Here is a 20,742-nt window from a genome sequence, read left to right as displayed (position 1 = left end):
CAAAAAGGCTGTGCCCTAGTTTTAAATAGGCCTCCTCAGATACTAAATCTCCAGCAATTGACCAGAACCCATTATTTTCGCTGTCCATGACTTAAGTATATACGCTCTTGCTCTGATATCCTAGATTAAAACTCGCTGAACGAGTGGTTTTCCACCTACTGATCTAAGTAACAACCCTGGCTCATGGCAACAGATTTTAACTCTTCTGTGTCAAGTTTATTTAAAGTCAGATTACATTAGCTTGGGTTTTCTATTACATTTTGCTGGTTTAGGCTGCCTTTTTGTTGCTATCTTAGCTTAGAAATGTTTTCAAATCAGCCAAATAATTTAATTGTCTTAATTAAGGAATGAGGCAGTTCAAAGACTCCTATGAAGACGAGAAGAACATTTACCTTTGCTTGCCAGAGGTTTATTTAAAAAAAAAAAAAAAAAAAAATCACAGGCTTGACCAGGAATTAACCTTGTTGAACTACACTGGTGACTGTGGGTGCTTTTTCACTTGGCGACTCTGTTTCAATGCAAGATTGACTCAGAAGACAGTTGAGACTTAACTGGATTAACTCTTCAGTTGGAGCCTCATCCAGGTGCTTGGTTCTCAACACTGTGGGCAGAGTGTTATGTGTCTGCTGTAGACAGGTATTAGCAAGCTCTGCCTCACTTGTGACCATGCTCCCAGATCTTACTCTGGTGGTTTCCCTGCCTGCTAATGAGATAACATAATGATAAGACCCAAATTCGCTCTGATCTTTGAATGCCTTGGCTTAAACCCTGACTCACACAGAAAGGCACTTACCTCTTAATAGGCAGCCACAGTTCAACCAGTTTGATAAATGTAAATTTTTTTTCAAAAAAAAGAAAAACCCTAACAAATGAGACAATGTCCTAAATCAGACCAATTGCACAAAAGAGATGAAAAGAAAGCTTCCTGGGAGAGGAAGAGAGGTCCGTGAGAAAGCCAACCGGGCTGAGCCTTAACAAAAGCATGGCCCTTCTGTCATATAATGCGTTAATCTCAGTCAAGCACAGCAGGAGCTGGCTTCTGTCCCGGTTGCAGGGGATGCTCCCAAGGCAGTGTCCGAGCCTGGAAGGCAGCTTTTGTCAGGCAGGAAAAGCCATTCTGGTAGAGCCCTGTTAGCGGAGGCTGCTGCTGCTGCTGGCCTGAGAGCTGCCCACGCCTGGGTGGTCTGGGCTGTGTCGGTTCTGGGGAAGACAAGGAAGGAAGGGTAAGAACAACTAGGAAGTAGCCTTGGCCTTGATCAGGGCTGTACAGGAAAAAACCGATGTGCCCTGGGTTTTCAATCCTGGGTCCAAGCTGAGGCAAAGGCCTACTGGGGGCGGGGTGAAGTGGGGAGATTCCGGGGGGCTGCAGCAACAGGCCCCTACCCTACCTTCTTTTTCTTCTTCTCTTTCTTCTTCCTCTTCCGTTCAGGATCCTCCTCTTTTTTCTTTTTCTTCTTCTTGTGATCAGAATCAGATGGCGTTTCTGTAGGAGAGTATGTGCTTATCACCTGCAGAGCTCAAAATTCCTTACTGCTAGGAACTCAAAAGACCACAGGAAAACCTAGTCAAGGGCAACTGCTGTTCTTGTAGCGGCCAGAAAGCATAGGGAGGCACTGCTAAAGCACGGTTCCAGGTTTTTACTTGCCCAGGAGACCTACTTGCAAGGAACACTAATTACCTTTAGATCAGTTTCAGGAGAATTTGGGAGTCCAGGGCTGTGTAAGGAACCTCTCTGGCCTTTTAACTGAGGAAGGTCCAACCAGATCCAGGTTTTCTGGCTTTGAACAGAACTGCTTCTTACCTGGGGGGACAGGATCCTGGGTACGGCTCTGTTTGTGCTTGTGTTTATTCTTCTTCTTGGGAGGCTGAATATGCATCAGACGACACTGCTCTGGCAACTGAAGGAAGCAAAGGAAGGTCCAGGTGAGAAGAGGGAGGAGATCCCCTGCTCCCATCATCTGTTCTGCTCAGTAAGTTATGAAGGAACAGACTTGGACAGAAAAACCACCTCCATGCCTTTCAGGCCTCCCCATGTGCCTTCTTCCTCCCCAGGAGGGGACTCACCGGGCCAGTGTGGAGGCGAAAGCCAGCCAGCATGGTCCCTGTGATAGGATTAAAAGAGCCACCAAGAATAGGGGGCTTCTCAATGAGGGAGCGGAGGCTGCTGTTATCATGGGAACCGGGCAGATCAATCATCCCTGGCAGGTCAGGCAGGAAGTTACTTAGCTTCTCCTTCACCTTCTTCCCACAGAATTTATTATAGGAATGTTCCAGGTTGTAGTGTGTGATCAGATTGGTGCTGCCTGTCAGCTCAGTGCTACCTAGAGGACACAGGGAGAAGAACAACAACAAAAAAATCAGTCCCAAGAGAAATTTTTTTAAATTTATTTGAGAGAGAGCACGCGAGCAGGGGAGGGGCAGAGAGGGAGGGGGAGAGAGAATCTCAAGCAAGTTCTGTGCACGGTCAGCGTGCAGAGCCCGATGTGGGGCTCGAACTCATGAAACCGTGAGATCATGACCTGAGCCGAAATCAAGAGTCGGTCACTTAACCGACTGGGCCACCCAGGCGCCCTGAAGAATTTTTTTAAGAACCCCACAGGGAAAGTGAAGGACTGTAAAGAATCTTTTAGGTGAGCATTACAAAGATTTAAATTTATTTTTAAAGTAAAAAACAGCAAAATGAAATAACATACAATAAACACTAAAAAATATACTACTGTAGAATGGTAGGGTAGGTTGGAATGGGAAGGAGAAAAGTCGGCAAAAATCCAAACAGGGCACATGGAAATTGTTCTTCCCCAATGAAGGAGACACTCTCCCCTCCTTGCACTCACCGCAGTAGTAACTTACATGATCCTTACTCCAGGCTAAACACAGTTCCAAGTGCTTTTCACAGCGAGAAATTATACTCTCTGACACCAGCAGGATGTTACCTCAGAGCTCAACTAGAAGCAAGGTAAGGGCCAAATATGACCCAATGGCTTGAATGTCTCTGGTCAAGGACCCCTTTTTTTTTCTTTTTTTTTTAATAGCAAGAACCACTAATTACATAGGGAATAAATGGGTTTTTTTTTTTAAGCTACTGCTGCCTAACTTGTTACCACCGTCTCTATTCTTCCTAATTAAAGTATAATGCTTTGCCTAGAAAAAAGAAATGTTTGATTAGCAGCTGAGCAAACAGGATTCTCATCCTAGTCATACTCTATGCCTCAGTTTCCTCTTATCTCTGGAGTGGGGTAACAGCTCTCTTAAGCACACTTAATTTTTTTCAAGGTTTAAATGAAAACATTGAAAAGTATATTCTATAGATGCAAGGCACTATCAGTACAAATATTGCACGGCTGACCTTTTTCAAAGAATAGAAACTTATTAGTAATGTAGTAAGGATCTAGAGGTAAGGGTGGAGCTGTCTAGCCTGCCTGCAGTTTCATCTACGGTTATGACGAACACGAAGAATACAAATGACAAGAGTGGCTTGTTCATAATCATTCACTTGGAAAAACTCTGGCTCTGAACCGGGAGTCCCCTGAGGGCCGAGACCAGGTCTTTCCTGTTCATACCTGTGTCGCTGGTGCCCAACACAGTACACACTTCAGTGCTCAGTAACTATTAAGTGAGCAAGGTATTTTCCCCTCCATACCCCTAGGCCCTACCTTCTTCCCTTTTTTCTTTTTCATGCCAAACATTTCAGGAGTGGTCTACTGTAACAGCAGGGGACTCAGTGCCACAGTACTGCTCCTCAAAACTAGGCACTGCCTCCTGCCATAAGAGTGCCCTGCTTTCCCCACCCGCCCCGGTCGGCTCTCCTCTTCCAGGTGGTCATGCTCAAGGTTGAGGTGAGAAGGCACTCCTGCTTTTCTGGAACACTTTCCGCGTCCACCCAACTTCCCGTTTTGACTGTCAGTTCCACGAAGGTGATTTATAAATCTCTCCCTCCAGCCCTGACTCCCCTCCTAAAAACTAATCTTGCATTTCCAACTTCCTCTTAGTCAATTTCATGCGGATTCATTTTTTAATTTTGAATTAAAAAAAAATTTTTTAAGATTTGAAAATTTTTAAGTAATCTCTATGCCCCACGTGGGCCTCGAACTCACAACCCCAACATCAAGAATTGGATGCTCTTCTTTTTTAAATTTTTTTTTTTAACATTTATTTATTTTTGAGAGAGAGAGAGAGAGAGACAGAGCGTGAGTGGGGGAGGGGCAGAGAGAGAGGGAGACACAGAATTTGAAGGAGGATCCAGGCTCTGGGCCGTCAGCACAGAGCCTGACGTGGGGCTTGAACTTGGGAATGGCGAGATCATGACCTAGGTCAAAGTCTGATGCTTAACCAACTGAGCCACCCAGGCACCCCTGGATGCTCTTCTGACTGAGCCAGCAAGGCACCCCCAGATTCATCTTTTTAAACTCTAAATACTCCCCACCTCACTCATGGCTTCTCTGTTTCAATACATGGCACCCATATTCTCCAGATATTTTTAGAAGCAGTACTACGCAGTTCAAAAATCTCAATGATGTACTATTACCCTAAGGAAAAAGCTCAAATTCCTTTGGCACTCACGATAAAACATATCTTACTGTAAGCTTTGGGGTGTGATCAACCACTACTCCCCTGTGCCAAATTCTGATCCATCCAAATGAGTCTCATCATCTCCTGAAAAACACGCTCATTTTGTTTCCTTTTAGGAAATTTGTTTTTATACTGATGTAATTATAAGACCATCTTTTCTAGTTTTCTTCACCAATATGAATTTTCCAGGTCTGGCTCAAGTGACAACTCTTTCTGTCATTTTGGATAGTAAACATTTTTAAAACCATCATGTAGTTTCTGGGTTTTTTTTGTTTTGTTTTTTTTTTAAAGCAAACTCTACCCCCAAAGTGGGGTTTGAACTCACAACCCCAAAATCAGGGGTTGCATGTTCTACCTACTGAGCCAACCAGGGCCCCCCATCGTGTAGTTGTTAGTTGTATGTGAGGCAGGACCACAAAGTAATGAGATTAGCCTTGACAAGTAATATAGACACTATCCTTAAACCACATATTTTATATCCCTAAGTAAAATAAGCTCTCTAAAAGCAAGGACTAGGGGTGCCTGGGTGGCTCAGTCAGTAAAGCGCCAGACTTCAGCTCAGGTCATGATTTCATGTTTTGTGGGTTTGAGCCCCAATGTCGGGCTCTGTGCTGACAGCTCAGAGCCTGGAGCCTGCTTCAGATTCTGTGTCTCCCTCTCTCTGCCCTTCCCCCACTCATTTTCTCTCTCTCTCTCTCAAAAATAAATAAACATCAAAAACATTTTTTAAAAAAAGCAAGGACTAGACATATTAGTTCTCTCCCCTTCTCACCACATATCCAACTTCCTACATACCCAGCATTTGCCCAAAACCTATTCAATATCTCTATCAACTGACTGATACAAACAGGTACCATCAGAATAGATAAGGTTGGAGAAACTTCTGGTAGACATCAACCACTAACCAAAGGAAAGTCAATCTCTCTGTGCTTCAATTTTTTTTTCCAGCTATAAAATGCCTACCTCAAACAGCTTTTTTTTTTTTTAAATGTTTATTTTTGACAGCACGAGCGGGGGAGGTGCAGAGAAGGGGACAGAGGATCCGAAGCAGGCTCTGTGCCGACAGCAGACAGCCTGATGCAGGGCTAGAACTCATGAACTGTGAGATCATGACCTGAGCCAAAACCAAGAGCTGGATGCTCAACCGACTGAGGCACCCAGGGGGCCCTGAAAGGGCTATTCTAAGTATTAAACTCTATTACATACGTATATAACTGCATTGTGAACTTCAAGGCACTGTACCAATATGCATTATTATTTCTCTCAACTCTAGGTGTAGCAGTAGGACTTGGGAGGAATTGAAAGGCAACTTGGGAGGGGCACCTGGGTGGCTCAGTCAGTTGAGCATCCGGCTTCGGCTCAGGTCATGATCTCACAGTGAATTCAGGCCCCACATCCGGCTGGCTGCTGTCAACTTCAAGCCCGCTTCGGACCCTCTGACCCCCTCTCTCTCTGTTCCTCCCCCACTCATGCACATACATACTCTCTCTCAAAAATAAACATTAAAAAAAAAGACACTTGGGAGATTGAACACGTCCAAAATGACTCTTGATTTCCACCTTCTCAAACTTGTTCCTTCTTGGTCTCAGCACTACCATCCACCCAATTATTCAAGCCAGAGATTTACAAGTATTCTCAATTCTTCTCTACTTTTATTAAAGACTTATTTATTTATTTATTTTTTACATTTTCTTCTTATTATTATCATTAGTTTTAGTTTTTAGTTGAGAGAGAAAGAACGAGCGGAGCAGGGGCAGAAAGAGAGGGAGACAGAATCCCAAGCAGGCTCTGCACTGTCAGCGTGGAGCCTGAAGGGGCTCGAACCCACAAACCGTGACATCAGGGCCCGAGCCGAAACCAAGAGATGGAAGCTTAACCTACTGAGCCACCCAGGTGCCCCTCCTCTCTACTTTTATATTCGATCCTTCGTTCCTATAAGCTCCACCCCTAACATTTATCCTGTATCTATCTGTTCACTTCTCTCCTCCACTGCTACTGCCTAGTCCAAACCGATGTCTCTTTCCTGGACTACTAAGCAGTAACTTCTGACTGACTTCCCCACCTCCACTTTCCATTCTTAATGTAGCAGCTTGAGTGATTAAAACAATTAGATCATGTCACTTTCCTGTGTGAAAATGGCTCCCCCTGAGGGGCGCCTGGCTGGTTCAGTCAGTAGAGCATGTGACTCTTGATCTCAGGTCATGAGTTTGAGCCCCATGTTGGGTATAGAGAGTACTAAAAAACAAACAAATAAAATGGCTCCCCCTGAACTTCAGATCAAAGTCCTCTGCCTGCCCTTCTCACCTTCATCTCCTGTAACTCTTTCCCTTGAACCTTCACTGGAGTCCAGCTGGTCTTCTGACTCTCAGATATTCCAAGCTTTTCCCCCACAGCAGGGCTTCTGACCTCCTTTCTTGCATCTTGATTTAGCTCTCCCCCTCACACATGGCTGACTCTTTACATTTAAGCTCAGAAATTATCTACTCAGAGAGGGCTTCTTTGATCACTCTAGCTAAAGTAGTTTCGCCTCCTCAATTCTTTACCAGTTTTTTTCCTGTTAGCACTAACCATTATCTGATGTTATCTAGGGTACTCTGTGCCTCCTCCTCTGAAATGTAAACTCCAGAAAAGGCAAAGATCTTGTCAACCCTATTCACAGCTGAACCTTAACGCATTTAGAACAGTGCTTGGTACATAGTAGGTGCTCCAGCAAAGCAAATTTTTGGTTCAATTCTAATCGCTCCTTCGGACAGATAAGGAAATGTGGAGGCCCTGAGTAGGACAGCAACATGCCTCAAACCAACAGCAAGTTTGTGGCAGATTTGGAAAACCTTAGGTCTGCAGGGATGTTAAATGAGGACTGTCGAGTTCCAAACTCAAATTCTGGATAATCTTTAGGCAACCATGAACCAGTATCAGGCACAGAGCCAGATATGGTGTGAAAGGTCACGGAAATTTATTCTCTGCCACCTCCCAATCCCTGCCAAAAACTCACGTCACTCATCTAAAGGGGTGGGAATCCTCAGACCCCTTCCGACTCACTTAGAGCTCCAAGGTCCTGGCACGCGTTGCCTAGGTTACCTAACACCTCCGCCAGCCGGCTGAGAGCCACGCCCATCATCTCCTCACTATGATCTGATTGGCTGCTTTCGGCCGGGCCTAGTACTCACCTGGCAGCTCCCGCATTAGGTAGAAGGGACCACAACCAGCCGCTGACTTGTCGGCGCCGGGCGGGGCAGTGGCCGAGGTGGGCTGCGGGGCCGTGCCGGGGCCCCCGCCCGGAGGAGGGGGAGGCGGAGGTGGTGGCTTCCCTGGTCCGAAGCCGAGTGCGGTTGGGGGCGGTGGTGGGTCAGCCTGAGCTCCGAACAGCGCCGAGAAATTCTCCATCGTCTCCTCCACCCCGGCCCTGTCCCGGTGTCTGGCGTCGGTAGTTTTCATTGGACAATCCTTTCACGGTGTCCCGCCCCCTTCCTCAGGAGCCGCTTTTCATTGGGTGTTCTGCCTACCTTTTTCCTGCAACTACTTCCGTCGCTTTATGAGAACGTTCAGGAAGTGCTATCTAACCTAATTAAATTCTTCTCTGTAGTTCTCCGTTCGGGACAGTCGCATATCCAATAAAATGACTTAAGTGGAAAAAGCGACAGCTAGATCGACCAATAAGGTGTTAAATCCCTTTTAATTGCTTACCTGCAGCAGCGTCCAATGAGAGATCTACTTCCGGGCACAGAGGCGGTGCATCCGAGACTAGGCCCAATGGCAGTCTCAATGGTGAGAGAGGCGGGGCCGGACCTACAGACGCTGAAGAGCGGCGGGCGCCGCAAGGGCCGGGAAGATGGCGGTCCTCGCACCTTTAATTGCTCTGGTGTATTCGGTGCCACGACTTTCACGTTGGCTGGCCCGACCTTACTATCTCCTGTCAGCCCTGCTTTCTGCTGCATTCCTACTCGTGAGGAAGCTACCTCCTCTCTGCAACAGTCTCCCCACGCAACGCGAAGACGGCAACCCGTGTGACTTTGACTGGGTGAGCGGACCCCGCGACCTTGACTGTCCCTGTCCCCAGCGGTTGCATGCGGGAGCCTCGAGGTTCACCTTTTTGAGGATACCTGAGGTTCCCAGCCTGTAGCGGACCTACGGATTGTTAGAATGTAGGGCCTGGACCATCATCGAGCCTAAACCACTTCATGTTTAATTAAGACGGGAAAACAGGATATCCTGCACAGCAGGCTAGCTCTTAGTGTTCTTGAGTCCTGGTTCTGTCTCAGCATTCCTGCTGGCCAACAGCCGTACCCAAACTCTACACATTTACAGTGTTTTACAGGGCTGCCCATTATGTAAAGTCTCTTGACGAGCCAGTGAAATAAACAAGGCGGGTAGTAGTAGTATTCACGTTTTATTGATGAAGAAGTTGATCTCGGCGTGGTTAGGCGAGTTGCCAAACTAATCACTAGTGAGTCAGCTAGTGAGTGATTGCGACTTGAAACCACTGTTTTGGCCATAGCACCTGCACGCTCTTATCAGCCGTTTCTTAGTCCAATTAATATTTCCACAGTGGGCACTATCTGCTAGGCGCTGCCCTGCGTCCTCGGGATGTAAAAATGAACACAGTTGTTAGGTCTGTTAAAAAGGGATTGTAAAAAAAAAAAAAAAAAGCAAAAACAAAATTGTAAAGAACTCTATCTCAAGCCTCTTGCTGTACTTCCTGAGTAGGAGAGGAGAGACCGCTCAGAAAAATGACTTGAAGCTCTGTGCTCTCTCTCTGCTGTACAACAGCAGCTGTGTTCTGAGGGAGGAGGGTCAACCTGTGGTTTTGTCTTTTTCTCAGACCCCCAAATGAGTCTTGACCTTTACCAGAACCCACTCCTTATTTTTGTCCTCCATTCCTTGTTTACTCATTCATGTTTCCTCTGTCCTTAGTGTTCCTAATTAGCTCAAGTGTACCCATGCTACTTTAGAAGATCCTATTTTTATCTAATACAGTAGTCCATCTGTCCCCCTCCCCTGTATATCTGAGGCGAGTGGGGAGTAAATATTCATTGCAAGACCCCCAGTGGTTCCCTGAAACTCTGGATAGCATGGAGCCCTATATATATGATGGATTGTCCTATACATATATATCTTTGGTAAAGTTTAATTTACAATTTAGGTACAGTAAGAGATTAACAACAATAATGATAAAATAGGACATGTATAACAATATAATGTAATAAAAGTTATGTCAATGTGGTCTCTCTCTCTCTTTCCCTCCCCTAAAATATCTTACCATACTATACTCATCCTTCTGATGATGATATCGGATGATAAAGGGAGGTGAGATGAAGTGAGGTGAATGTCATAGTCACTGTAACATAGCATTAGGCTACTATTGACCTTCTGTTGATAAGTCAGAAAGAGGATGATGTGTTTCCCGACTGAGGTTGACCGCAGGTAACTAAAACCACAGATAAGGGAGGACCACTGTATTCTATACTGATTTAACCAAAATGGGACTCAAAGATACAAGACATAAGTGGGTAGTAGCAAAGATTTTAATAAGTGTAGGGACCTTTTATAGAACTAATTTCTTTGTATACTCTCCTTTAATAATATGCAAAATACTGGAGTTTTTGTATTTTACTGTTTAATAGAGTTTTTTTTTGTTTTTTTTTGTTTTTTTTTTTTTACTTAGAGTTTATAGCCAGTGTTTGTTTTCCTGGAAAACCCATGTTTTACTGATTTACCTTGGTGACTGAGAAGTTAGGGTATTAAGGTAAATAATGTTAGCAATAACAGCTAAATAAAAATAAATAAATAACAAGAGGCACCTGAGTGGCTCGTCAGTTGAGTGTGGACTCCAGCTCAGGTAGTGATCTCACGGGTTGTGAGTTCGAGCCCCACATCCGGCTCGCTGTTGTCAGCCTGTCAGTGCAGAGCCGGCGTCAGATCCTCCCCACCTTGTTCCCCCAAAAATAAATAAAATATTTTCTAAAAAAGTAAACCTCAGATTTTCAGTGACTTAACAAAAGTTTATTTCTGTTTTATTAAATAAAAGGAAAGAATCAATCATTTTGCATTTTCTGTATATATTGTCTTCCAGAGTACCCAAATAATTGCTAAGGGAATGTTGACTTCTTAATAGACAAATTTGAGCTAATAAATACAGAAGGACTGATAGAATTTAAAAATCATTTAGCAAGGATGCCTGGCTGGCTCAGTCTGTGGAGCATACGACACCTGATCTCAGGGTTGTGAGTTCAAGCTGTATGTTGGGCATAGAGCTTACTAAAAAAACCAGTCAACCAACCAAAAAACAGGTAGCAACCCCTAATGGAATAATAAACCTAGGCAACGATCATCTGTGGATGCTAAAACCATCTCTAAAGGGATGCGGAAGGTGGTGCTAGATACTCCACCAATGACGTATTTCTTGCAAAAGACATGGATTTCATTGTATGCAAGCCTCTAGGTTTCATTGCCACTTTATAAAAAACACAGTGGATAGAAAATCATCATCAGAAGAACACATACCATCAGTTTGCAAACAGCCAAATCCAGAAAGTGGGAAAGTTGACAGTTCATATGACTATCTTTTTTTTTTAATGTTTGTTTATTTTTGAGAGAGAGAGCTCTCAAGAGTGGAGGAGGGGCGCAGGGGAGAGGTGGGGGGAGCGGGGCAGAGGCTCCGAAGCAGGCTTCTGCTTGTCCGCAGTGATGGCGGCAAGCCCAGTGAGCAGCTCAAACTCGCAAACCTCGAGATCATGACCTGAGCCCAAGTGGGACGCTCAGCCAATCTGCTGAGCCACGCAGGCGCCTGGATGCGTGTTTTCGATAGATACATAGCCTAGGGTAAAAAGAAAGAATAGATCGCCTTTAGAGATAAAGGAAGGCCAGAGAAGCACATCAGCTAAATGTACTGTGTGGACCTTCCTTGCTTGTTCCTTATTTGAACAAGCAACTGTACAGAGACAGTTTGAGATAACTGGGATCATATGAATAAGGACCAAGTAGTAAATGACAGTAAGGAATTATTAATTGTGTTAGATATGACAATGCTCTTTTGGTTTGTTAAAAAAAAAGAAAGAAAGAAAAGCAGGAGAAGTCCTGGGGAGCCTGGCAGGCTTAGTTGGAAAAGCATGCAACTCTTGGTTTTGGGGTTGTGAGTTTAAGCCCCATGTTGGGTGTAGAGATTACTTAAAAAAAAAACAAAACTTAAAAAAAAAAGGGTTCCTTAAAAAAAAAACAAAACAGAAGTCTTTATCTGTAAGAGATACACACTGAAGTATTTGCAGATGAAATGATAATAGTTAGAATTTGCTTTAAGTTTCTCCAAAACAAGTGGGTAGCATAGGTGAAATGGAACCGTTTTGGCAAAACATTACTGTTAAATCTGAGTAGTAGGGATTTATTAAAGTATTGTAGGGGTGGAAAATTAGTTTTCTTTACCTTTTTGAGGTCTTAGCTGAGACCCCTGTAATAAAAGACAGATTGAAAACAATTAAGAGGGGGGGCCCCTGGATGGCTCAAGCATCTGACTCTTGATCTCAGCTCAGGTCTTGATCTCAGGGTCATGAGTTCAAGCCTCATTTTGGGTTCTGTGCTGGGCATGCAGCCTACTTAAAAAAAAATAAAAGCAGTTAAAAGATAAAGTTTATTCATATGTATACCTCGTGTACATGGAGATACCCAGGGAAAATGAATTAACTCAGAAGTGGATTGGAACTCTGGCTTATAGGGGCGCCTGGGTGGCTCAGTTGAGTGTCTAGCTTCAGCTCAGGTCACGATCTCACAGTTTGTGGGTTCAAGCCCCGCATTGGGCTCTGTGCTGCCGGCTCAGAGCCTGGAGCCTGTTTCGAATTCTGTGTCTCCCTCTCTCTCTGCTCCTTCCCCACTCATGCTCTGTCTCTCTCTCTCTCTCTCTTTCAAAAATAAATAAAAACATTAAAAAATTTTCAAAAAAAAAAAAAAAAAAGAACTCTGGCTCAACAAAGAGCAATACATTTTTGGTGAAATGACCGGACAAAGGAAAGAACTTTTAGGCTTCAAAGGGCGGCAAACTGTGGGAAGGTAAACTAATGGTAGATAAAGTCCCATTAGTTATGTTAGGTTCCTCTGGTGCTGTCTCCAGGCTGATAGGGTCTAAAATTGTCTCCCTTGATTAACTTTTGTCCTTCCTGGTAGAGAGGGTTGGAGGAACACCTTTAAAAATTTATGTCCTGCTTTTAGACACAGAGGGGGAGGGCAAGGAGCTTTTCTTTTAATTTTTTCCTATCTCTTTTTTTTTTTTTTTAATTAAAAAAAAATTTTTTTTAATGTTTATTTATTTTTGAGAGAGACACAGACTCTGAAACAGGCTCTAGGCTCTGAGCTGTCAGCGCAGAGCCTGATGCGGGGCTCCAACTCATGAACCATGAGATCGTGACCTGAGCTGAAGTTGGATGCTTAACCAACTGAGCCACCCAGGCCCCCCATTTTTTAAAAAATGTTTTTAGTGTTTAATTTTGAGAGAGAGGGAGAGACAGAGTGCGAGTGGGGGAGGGGCAGAGAGAGAGAGGGAGACCCAGAATCTGAAGTAGGCTCCAGGCTCTAAGCTGTCAGCACAGAGCCTGATGGCGGGGCTCGAACTCATGAACTGTGAGATGATGACCCGAGCTGAAGTCGGACGCTTAACCTACTGAGCCACCCAGGCGTCCCAAGGAGCTTTTCTTACATCTATTCTTAATTGCTTGTCAGTCCAAAATTATTACGCAGAATAATCGAAAGTAGCATATTTTGGGGTGGCAAATTCCGCTACCTTTTAGTGTCCTCTCTACTATTGTGTGTATTTGCAACTTTCCATAATAAAAGGTTTAAAACTAGGAACAAGCAGGCAGAACAACTAAAGGGGCAGCCGCTTTGCATTGTTGGTCTGGAACCCCAGTCTCACTCTGTTGCCTTATGGTCATCCTTGCATCATCCAGCCAGCAGACAAGACAGAAGGCTGAATGCAAGGCCACATGCTTTCTTTACTGCCTGGCACAGACATGGCACATCGCTTCCACTCACGCGCCACTCAGGAGTGCTGGTGCACAGTTCTACTTAGGTGCAGGTGGACAGAGAGCATCTCACTGCCAAGTACGCCCAGGAGGAAAGAGAAACTGGTTTGGAGTATACATAGCCAGTCTTTGCCATTGACCCACTCTGTTGTCAGAGAATATTCCTTACAGTCCTATCTTTGTTCTCCTGCTAGACCACAGTCCTTTTTTTTTTTTTAAGTTCATTTTTCCATATTTTCTAAGTCCCAATTCTAACCCAATTCCATTTGTGAAAACTTGCTCCTTTCTGCTCAGGATGATTTAGTAGGGTCTGTTGTATTCCCTGACCCCCACTTTACAGGTCTCTTTCTAAAGTCAATTACTTTTTGTTGGAGATTGATGCTAAAAATCCAGGACCTAAGAGGTCCCTGAATCCCAGCTGTAAATCACAGTTGATTAGCTCTGTCTGAAATAGTGATTTGGGCACCTGTGTTGTAAACAGAAAGGTCTGGAAGCCCTCTCAGACCATCCAAGCTCCAGTTGCCCTGCCTCCCATGCTTTCTCTCACATGGTCCTTGTTATTCTTCACTGTGGTCTTTACTCTTTGAAATTTGTTTCTTTGTTGTGATGATTGTCTGTCTCACAGACCTTCCAGTTGAGAAAGTGAGAAAGAACTGGGAGCCCAGGATCCTGAAAAAGGGCTTCTGAAGCTCTGAGGTCTCTGCCAGCTTTCAAATTCGGTCAAAGGAGCTTGGATTATCACTATGATTGTTGAATGGGGAGGAATGATTTAACATAAGCAATCATTCCCCCCCCCCCCCGCCCAAATGAAATAGCCAAATACTGTATTAATGAAATATTACAGAGAAGGTTTCCCTGGAAAAGTTTTATTCTGCCAGGGTCACGCTGAGTTGGTTATATTTTCTTAACAGTTTTTATATTTTTATTTAATTTTTTTATTAAAAAAATTGTTTTTAATGTTTATTTATTTTTGAGATGGAGAGAGACAGCACAAACAGGGAAGGGGAAGAGAGAGAGGGAGACACAGAATCCAAAGCAGGCTCCAGGCTCTGAGCTGTCAGACCAGAGCCCCGATGCAGGGGTCAGACTCATGAACCGCGAGATCATGACCTGTGAGCCGAGGTAAGCGAAGACGCTTAGTTGACTGAGCCACCCAGGCACCCCCAGTTGTTTTTTTTTTTTTTTTTTTTTTATTGACTTATTTTTGAAAGAGAGGGGGAGAGAGAGAGAGAGAGAGACAAAGAATCCCAAACAGGCTCTGAGTTGTCAGCACAGAGCCCAGTGTGGGGCTCAAACTCACGAATGGTGAGATCATGACATGAGCCAAAGTTGGATACCTAACTGACTGAGCCACCCAGGCACCCCTGTCTTACAGTTTTATATGGTACCAGGCTTTATGCAACTCTTTCATACCCATTATCTCATTTAATCCTCACAGTAATAGATATTACTAGATATTTGAGCAAATAGATACAGTTCCATCAAGGAAACCAAAGCTCAGAGGTTAAGTGATCTGCTGAAAGACACCAGCCAGTTTGCGGCAGGGGTGGACCCTGACTGGTGGTTTTCCCACTACATCTTAGCTGACTGCAGTTATTTCCTTTTTTTCCCCTTTTCTTTAATGTTTATTTATTTATTTTGAGCAGTGAGGAGAGGCTGAGAGAGAGAATCCCAAGCAGGACCACTGCTTGGAGCAGAGACGCCTAAGGCGGGGCTTGAACCCACGAACCGTGACATCGTGACCTGAGCTGAAATCAAGAATCTCAACCAACTGATGCTCAGCCAACTGAGCCTCCCAGGCGCCCCTCCGGTTCTTTTCTGTCTTTGCTGACACCATTCCCAGAGTGGAGCTCTGCTGGGTTTTCTTCCCTTTTTGGCTCCCTTCCCCACCCACATCATCTCTGTTTATGGCATTTCCTGTCACTTTGGTTCTCTTCCAGAGAGAAGTAGAGATCCTGATGTTCCTCAGTGCCATTGTGATGATGAAAAACCGCAGATCTAGTAAGTGTAGCCTGCACCTCAGCTTCTCGAGGTTGGGACTAATGCCCTCCGGTCGTGCTTTCATTCTTATTATGCGAGGGGCATGATTTGGTGAAGGAGTCCCACATTCCGCGCCAAGGCTGAATTTGATCTTGAACTTTTATCCTCTCCCCCCTCTCCCAATCCAAAGTACCACAGGAAGAGAGACAAACAGGATATAGGAGTATGCAGCCCAGCCTGACCTGTGACATCTTTGTGTTTCAGTCACTGTGGAGCAACATATAGGCAACATCTTCATGTTCAGTAAAGTGGCCAATGCAATTCTTTTCTTCCGTCTGGATATTCGCATGGGCCTGCTTTACATCACACTTTGCATAGGTAAGGAGATTGGTTGTGGGACCCGAGTTCCGACCCCAAACATACCCTTCTTCTGTATGTTGTACCTCATGAACTACGTGTGTGGCTCAGGTGAGAAGAATCTACGGAAACTTTAGGAAGAGAGAAACATGTCCATGGTCTGTGTGTGTCCACAAAGTGTATTCTTTGGTGCCTGAAATCTTCGAGTCGGTTTGCAAGTAAATCCCCTGCTGAAGGCCTTATATGTTTCCTCTGACATCTTTTTTCTGGTTAGTGTTCCTGATGACGTGCAAGCCCCCCCTGTATATGGGCCCTGAGTACATCAAGTACTTCAGTGACAAAACCATTGATGTGAGTGCTCTTTCCTGTTTCTTGGGTCCCTCATGGGTGACCTTGTATCTGTGCTTTTTCCTCGCTAGGAGGAGTAACGGTGCTTCAGAATGGAAGTCAAGGGCCCTGCGGTTCATTACCAGAGCTAGGGAGCGGTGCAGGGAGAGGGAAAGCCAGGGGGAGGAATCAGACCCGGGAGCCCGTGTGGTCCAGCTCACTGTTTCTTCCCTGTGTGTGGCAGGAAGAGCTGGAGCGGGACAGGAGGGTCACCTGGATCGTGGAGTTCTTTGCCAATTGGTCTAATGACTGCCAGTCGTTTGCTCCTATCTATGCTGACCTCTCCCTCAAGTGAGTACCGCAGAGGGTGGGGGAGGAAGGGAACTGAGGTGCCACACTCTCCCTCTCATTGTTTTTGGCCTTGATTTTTGCACATTGCAACCGAAGCCTTTTTTTTTTTTTTTTTTAAGTTAACTCATTTATTTTGAGAGAGAAAGCATGCACACACGCAAGTAGGGGACAAGCAAGAGATGGGGCGGAGAGAGAGGGAATCCCATGCAGGCTCCGCACGGTGGCATAAAGCCCGATGGGGGGCTCGAACTCACGAACTGAGAGATCATGACCTGAGCAGAGACCAAGAGTCAGTTACTCAACCCACTGAGCGAGCCACCCAGGTGCCCCAGCTAACGGCATTTCTCTCCCCACCCCAAATATGTGGACTTCTTCCCTTGATCCATTCCCTTCTTTCACTATGTTAAATAATGTATTTTTCTCAGGTACAACTGTACAGGGCTAAATTTTGGGAAGGTGGACGTTGGACGCTACACTGATGTTAGTACACGGTATGTAAAGGCCTGGACAGAGGGTCTGAGCAATAAATCACTTTAAGTGACGTAGACAGATGCATTTACAGAGTACTTTCTGGGCCCTGTAGGTACAAAGTGAGCACGTCGCCCCTTACCAAGCAACTCCCTACTCTGATCCTATTCCAAGGTGGCAAGGAGGTCATGCGGCGGCCCCAGATTGACAAAAAAGGACGAGCTGTCTCTTGGACCTTCTCTGAGGTATCTGAAAGAGTGAGCGAACGGTTTGGAGAAGGGTGTGGAACAGTGGTAGGCTTTGGAGCTCCACTCTGATTCCTGGCTCTGCCACATGCCCCCTAGTTTTGAGAGAGGGCACTCGTTACCAGATTTAATTCATGAATTTATTCAGCAAATTTGTTGTGCTTCTCCCATGTGCCAGAATTGCTAGTACTGGGGAACCGTTATTAGTTACGATTCAGTCTCAAAGGCCCTCGTACCCAGTCTGTAGGCCTGTGGATCACAGGGTTGTTTCGTAGAGTACATTACAAGTGTAGCTGTAATTCTTGGTACAGTGATGGTCACATAACAGGTACTTAACTAACTGTACAGGGTTGACTTTTCCAGTACCCAGAAAGGGAGAGTTAGGTTAGAGTTGGTTCTGTCCTCTCCTTCCTTCTCTCCTACACTGTATTTAAATATTTCTGACTTCCTAGTAAGAACTCTCCTTTCCAACTGGAACCCTAATGTGTCTACCTCTTTTGTGCAGGAGAATGTGATCCGAGAATTCAACCTGAATGAGCTGTATCAAAGGGCCAAGAAGCTATCAAAGGCTGGAGATCACATCCCTGAGGAGCAGCCTGTGGCCCCAACCACCATGGAAGTGCCAGAGGGGGAAAGCAAGAAGGACAAATAGAATCCCTGCCTTCTCAGTGCTTCCTCACCTTTGAGGCCCTGCCGCCTTTGAGGCCCTGCCGCCTTTGAGGCCCTGCCCCTTCTGTAACCACAGGCCCTGCCTGAGGCCTGGGCCTCTTATTTATGTTTCCCCTTTGGCTCTGCCTCAGTCAGGCAGGGTGCTGCTTCTGATTTTAAAGAGGCTTTCAGGGAATTGACAGGCACCCTCCGGGAAGGCCTCCACTGCTGTGGCCAACTTTCACTGGAAGAAGGGAGAGATCTCTGATGATGGAGGAGGAAATGCTTGCCTTCCAAGCTTGGGTCCGAGTATCAGCTGCTGTCCACCACTCACATGTCTCCACCGTGCGGTGTTTTCATCCTTCCTCTTAGTGGACCTGCACAGTCTGCCTAGATTATATTAAGCCTAACAGAAAATGCCTAGGTATGGAGTCTGCACTAGGATTTTTTCCTCAAGGACCCTTACTTCTTTAGGCATTTCTGGCTTGGTCTGTGGCCTTCATTAATAAGGCTAACTTTGTCATTGGTCCCCAGGAGAAACCTTTAACCACTGAGCTTACTCATTGGAGATAGTTTTGAATAATCCCCCTAATTTTTGGAGTTTGGGAGGAAAGGGAATAGGTTTGAGACGTTCCTTTGTATGGTGGGGCTCAGGAGAAAGCCGCCTTTGGGCAGGTATGAGGTTTCACTTAGTCTCCTACCTACTCCCAACACCCAGTTGATGGTTTTCAATAATAAAGACTGGGATTTCCTTTTGATTGCGCCTTTGTGTGTTCCTAGCCTATTAGAAAGGCCTGGCAACTGCAGAGGAAGTGTGTACCTCACCTGCCTGGCATTGGTTCCCAGGATCCGGGAGAGTTGGGGAAGACTAGTTTCCATAATCTTAGAGTCCTGACCTCGCCAAGTTAATTTGTGGGTTTGGTTTGGGATTGGTGCGCGGGTTCCCAAGGAGGAGGTGGGGCGTGGGGCACGCTCTTTAACCGGACGGATGGTTATAGAAAGGCCTGTGCGAAGCCCGGCTTGTTTTCAGAGCTACCTAGTCGGCGATCCTCCCGAAGTGCGGTGGCTCGGTCGGGTGCTGCCTGTACCTTACCCCGCTCCGCGGGCAGTGGTTGTGCCCAGGGAACTTTTTCCCCTTCCCCACCCCCGACCGTGAGCAGAATGGTTGTGCCCAGGGAGCCCCCCCCCCCCCCCCCCCCCGCCGGCTCCAGCTGGGTGGTTGCGTTGCGCCCGGGGCCCCACCCCCACCCCCAGGCCGCGGGCTGAGTGGTTGTGCCCAGAGAGCCCGCCTCCAGGCCACGTGTGCGCCCCGGCCACGCTTTCCGCAGCGAGGGAGGGGCTTGGGCCTGGCGGCGGATTTTCTGGTCTGTGGTTTGGAGCTCGAGCGGCGGCGGCCGGAGTCCTCGCCCCCTCGGTGTCCGAGTCTCCACCCTATTCCCCCCAGGTCGGCCCGGCTCCCAGCTCCATGGCTTCCCGCGGCAGGAAGCGGAAGGCCGAAGCGGAGGTGGTCGCGGCGGCGGGGAAGCGGGAGAAGCCGGCGGGCGACCGGAAGAGAGTGGAGGAGGCGACCGTCGTGATCGAGCATTGGTGAGGGGCCTGGAGAGGCACGGGGAGGCGGGCCAGGGCACACCGAGGCCCCGGCCTCTGAGCTTCCCCGCCTCTCCCTAGCACGAGCTGACGCGTCTACGGGCGCAACGCCGCGGCCCTGAGCCAGGCGCTGCGCCTGGACACCCCGGAGCTTCCGGTGGAAGTGAATCCTGCCAGGCCTCGGAGGGGCAGCTTCGAGGTGACGCTGCTACGCCCAGACGGCAGCAGTGAGTGGGCGCCCGGGACCGGGGGCAGGCGGGAAGCGCCGGTCTCAGACCGCCGGCACCTCGGGATGTGGGGGGAGAGGCTGGTGCATGACGAAGTGACTTCGCTCTCGGTCTTTTCCCAGGTGTGGAGCTCTGGACTGGGATTAAGAAGGGGCCCCCACGCAAACTCAAGTTCCCTGAGCCTCAAGAGGTGGTGAAGGAGCTGAAGAAGTACCTCTCCTAGGGTGTTTTGAGCAGAAGTCCTCACGCTGAGGTTTGAAGGGGGCGGGAGGGGTGGATTGTGGCTATTTGCGAAGCAGCCCTCCCTCTACCCCATATCACACGGGATCTACCGCTCGTAACTCTTCTTGCTCTCAGGATGTCCCCTTATTACTGGTAGGAAAGCTAGAAGTCGGCAATAAAATTGTTTCTTATCAGTGTGCTTTTGGCTAAACTGCACGTTTCACTGTCCTTGAGCTAAGTCGTAGGATGCTGATGGTAATGTAAATGACCCTATAGAAATGCAATTTGTGCCCTTGGAAGATGCGGTTGTCCTTCTCTTGATCCCGTGGGAGAACCACTGTACTGTCACTCCTGGCCCCAAGGATCTGACTGGTTTTTTTATCCCTAATGCTCCTGCATGTTGTCAGGCACTGACAGCTGACTGATGAGCTGAGTGAAATGCGGTGGTAGGATGCAATCCTTGAACTCTCCTGGGTTTGTGGGCTCCAGGGTGGGGGGCACATCTTTCTCAGGCTTTAGGATTGCCTGGGCCCCTTCTCTAACCCTTTTTTCCCTTCTCACGTTCACAGCCTTCGGTCCCTGGTGACGTTTGGAGCATTTATGACGGGACATGGCCAAACTTCAGTCATGTGCCTGAAGCCCTAGTTTCTTCCCCTCCAGAAATGATGGTTCAGTTGTGAGGCAGCCCTCTAGTAAGGCACTGAAAAGTTCTTGGATTTGGTTTGCCTAATAAAAATTGAAACAAAGTATTTG

General features: G+C 46.6%; 3 protein-coding genes across 3 annotated transcripts; 2 read left to right on the top strand and 1 right to left on the bottom strand.

Moving 5' to 3' along the window:
- Positions 1 to 387: 387 nt before the first annotated feature.
- On the bottom strand, positions 388 to 8,023 carry MED19 (mediator complex subunit 19). The gene is made up of 5 exons (XM_060606722.3): positions 7,740 to 8,023; positions 2,065 to 2,321; positions 1,802 to 1,898; positions 1,389 to 1,483; positions 388 to 1,200 (listed from the first exon to the last, which is right to left on the bottom strand). Exons 1-5 carry the CDS (start codon positions 8,005 to 8,007, stop codon positions 1,132 to 1,134), a joined length of 786 nt encoding a protein of 261 aa, XP_060462705.1. The 5' UTR covers positions 8,008 to 8,023; the 3' UTR covers positions 388 to 1,131.
- Positions 8,024 to 8,350: 327 nt separating this feature from the next.
- TMX2 (thioredoxin related transmembrane protein 2) lies at positions 8,351 to 18,711 on the top strand. Its single transcript, XM_060606720.3, has 8 exons — positions 8,351 to 8,590; positions 15,518 to 15,578; positions 15,822 to 15,935; positions 16,189 to 16,265; positions 16,486 to 16,592; positions 17,018 to 17,083; positions 17,176 to 17,305; positions 17,811 to 18,711. Exons 1-8 carry the CDS (start codon positions 8,402 to 8,404, stop codon positions 17,955 to 17,957), a joined length of 891 nt encoding a protein of 296 aa, XP_060462703.1. The 5' UTR covers positions 8,351 to 8,401; the 3' UTR covers positions 17,958 to 18,711.
- A 527-nt stretch (positions 18,712 to 19,238) lies between these two features.
- On the top strand, positions 19,239 to 20,735 carry SELENOH (selenoprotein H). Its single transcript, XM_060606723.2, has 4 exons — positions 19,239 to 19,540; positions 19,622 to 19,767; positions 19,890 to 20,020; positions 20,559 to 20,735. The coding sequence occupies exons 1-3, from the start codon at positions 19,419 to 19,421 to the stop codon at positions 19,988 to 19,990; spliced, it is 369 nt and encodes a 122-aa protein (XP_060462706.1). The 5' UTR covers positions 19,239 to 19,418; the 3' UTR covers positions 19,991 to 20,020; positions 20,559 to 20,735.
- Positions 20,736 to 20,742: the final 7 nt, after the last annotated feature.

This window comes from Panthera onca, chromosome D1 (genome assembly GCF_046562875.1).
Source record: "Panthera onca isolate mPanOnc1 chromosome D1, mPanOnc1 haplotype 2, whole genome shotgun sequence".
Classification (NCBI taxonomy): Eukaryota; Metazoa; Chordata; class Mammalia; order Carnivora; family Felidae; genus Panthera; species Panthera onca.
The sequence above is the reverse complement of the archived record's forward strand: the minus strand, read 5'-3'. Positions and strand labels throughout refer to the sequence as shown.

Excerpts from the sequence above, each read along its gene's own strand:
- MED19 (XM_060606722.3), bottom strand. The coding sequence starts at position 8,007 with ATGAAAACTACCGACGCCAGACACCGGGACAGGGCCGGGGTGGAGGAG. Across the intron at positions 2,322-7,739 it reads CCTAATGCGGGAGCTGCCAG|GTAGCACTGAGCTGACAGGC; the intron begins GTGAGTACTAGG and ends TGTGTCCTCTAG. Across the intron at positions 1,484-1,801 it reads CCAGGATCCTGTCCCCCCAG|AAACGCCATCTGATTCTGAT; the intron begins GTAAGAAGCAGT and ends ACTCTCCTACAG.
- TMX2 (XM_060606720.3), top strand. The coding sequence starts at position 8,402 with ATGGCGGTCCTCGCACCTTTAATTGCTCTGGTGTATTCGGTGCCACGA. Across the intron at positions 8,591-15,517 it reads ACCCGTGTGACTTTGACTGG|AGAGAAGTAGAGATCCTGAT; the intron begins GTGAGCGGACCC and ends GTTCTCTTCCAG. Across the intron at positions 16,593-17,017 it reads TATGCTGACCTCTCCCTCAA|GTACAACTGTACAGGGCTAA; the intron begins GTGAGTACCGCA and ends TATTTTTCTCAG.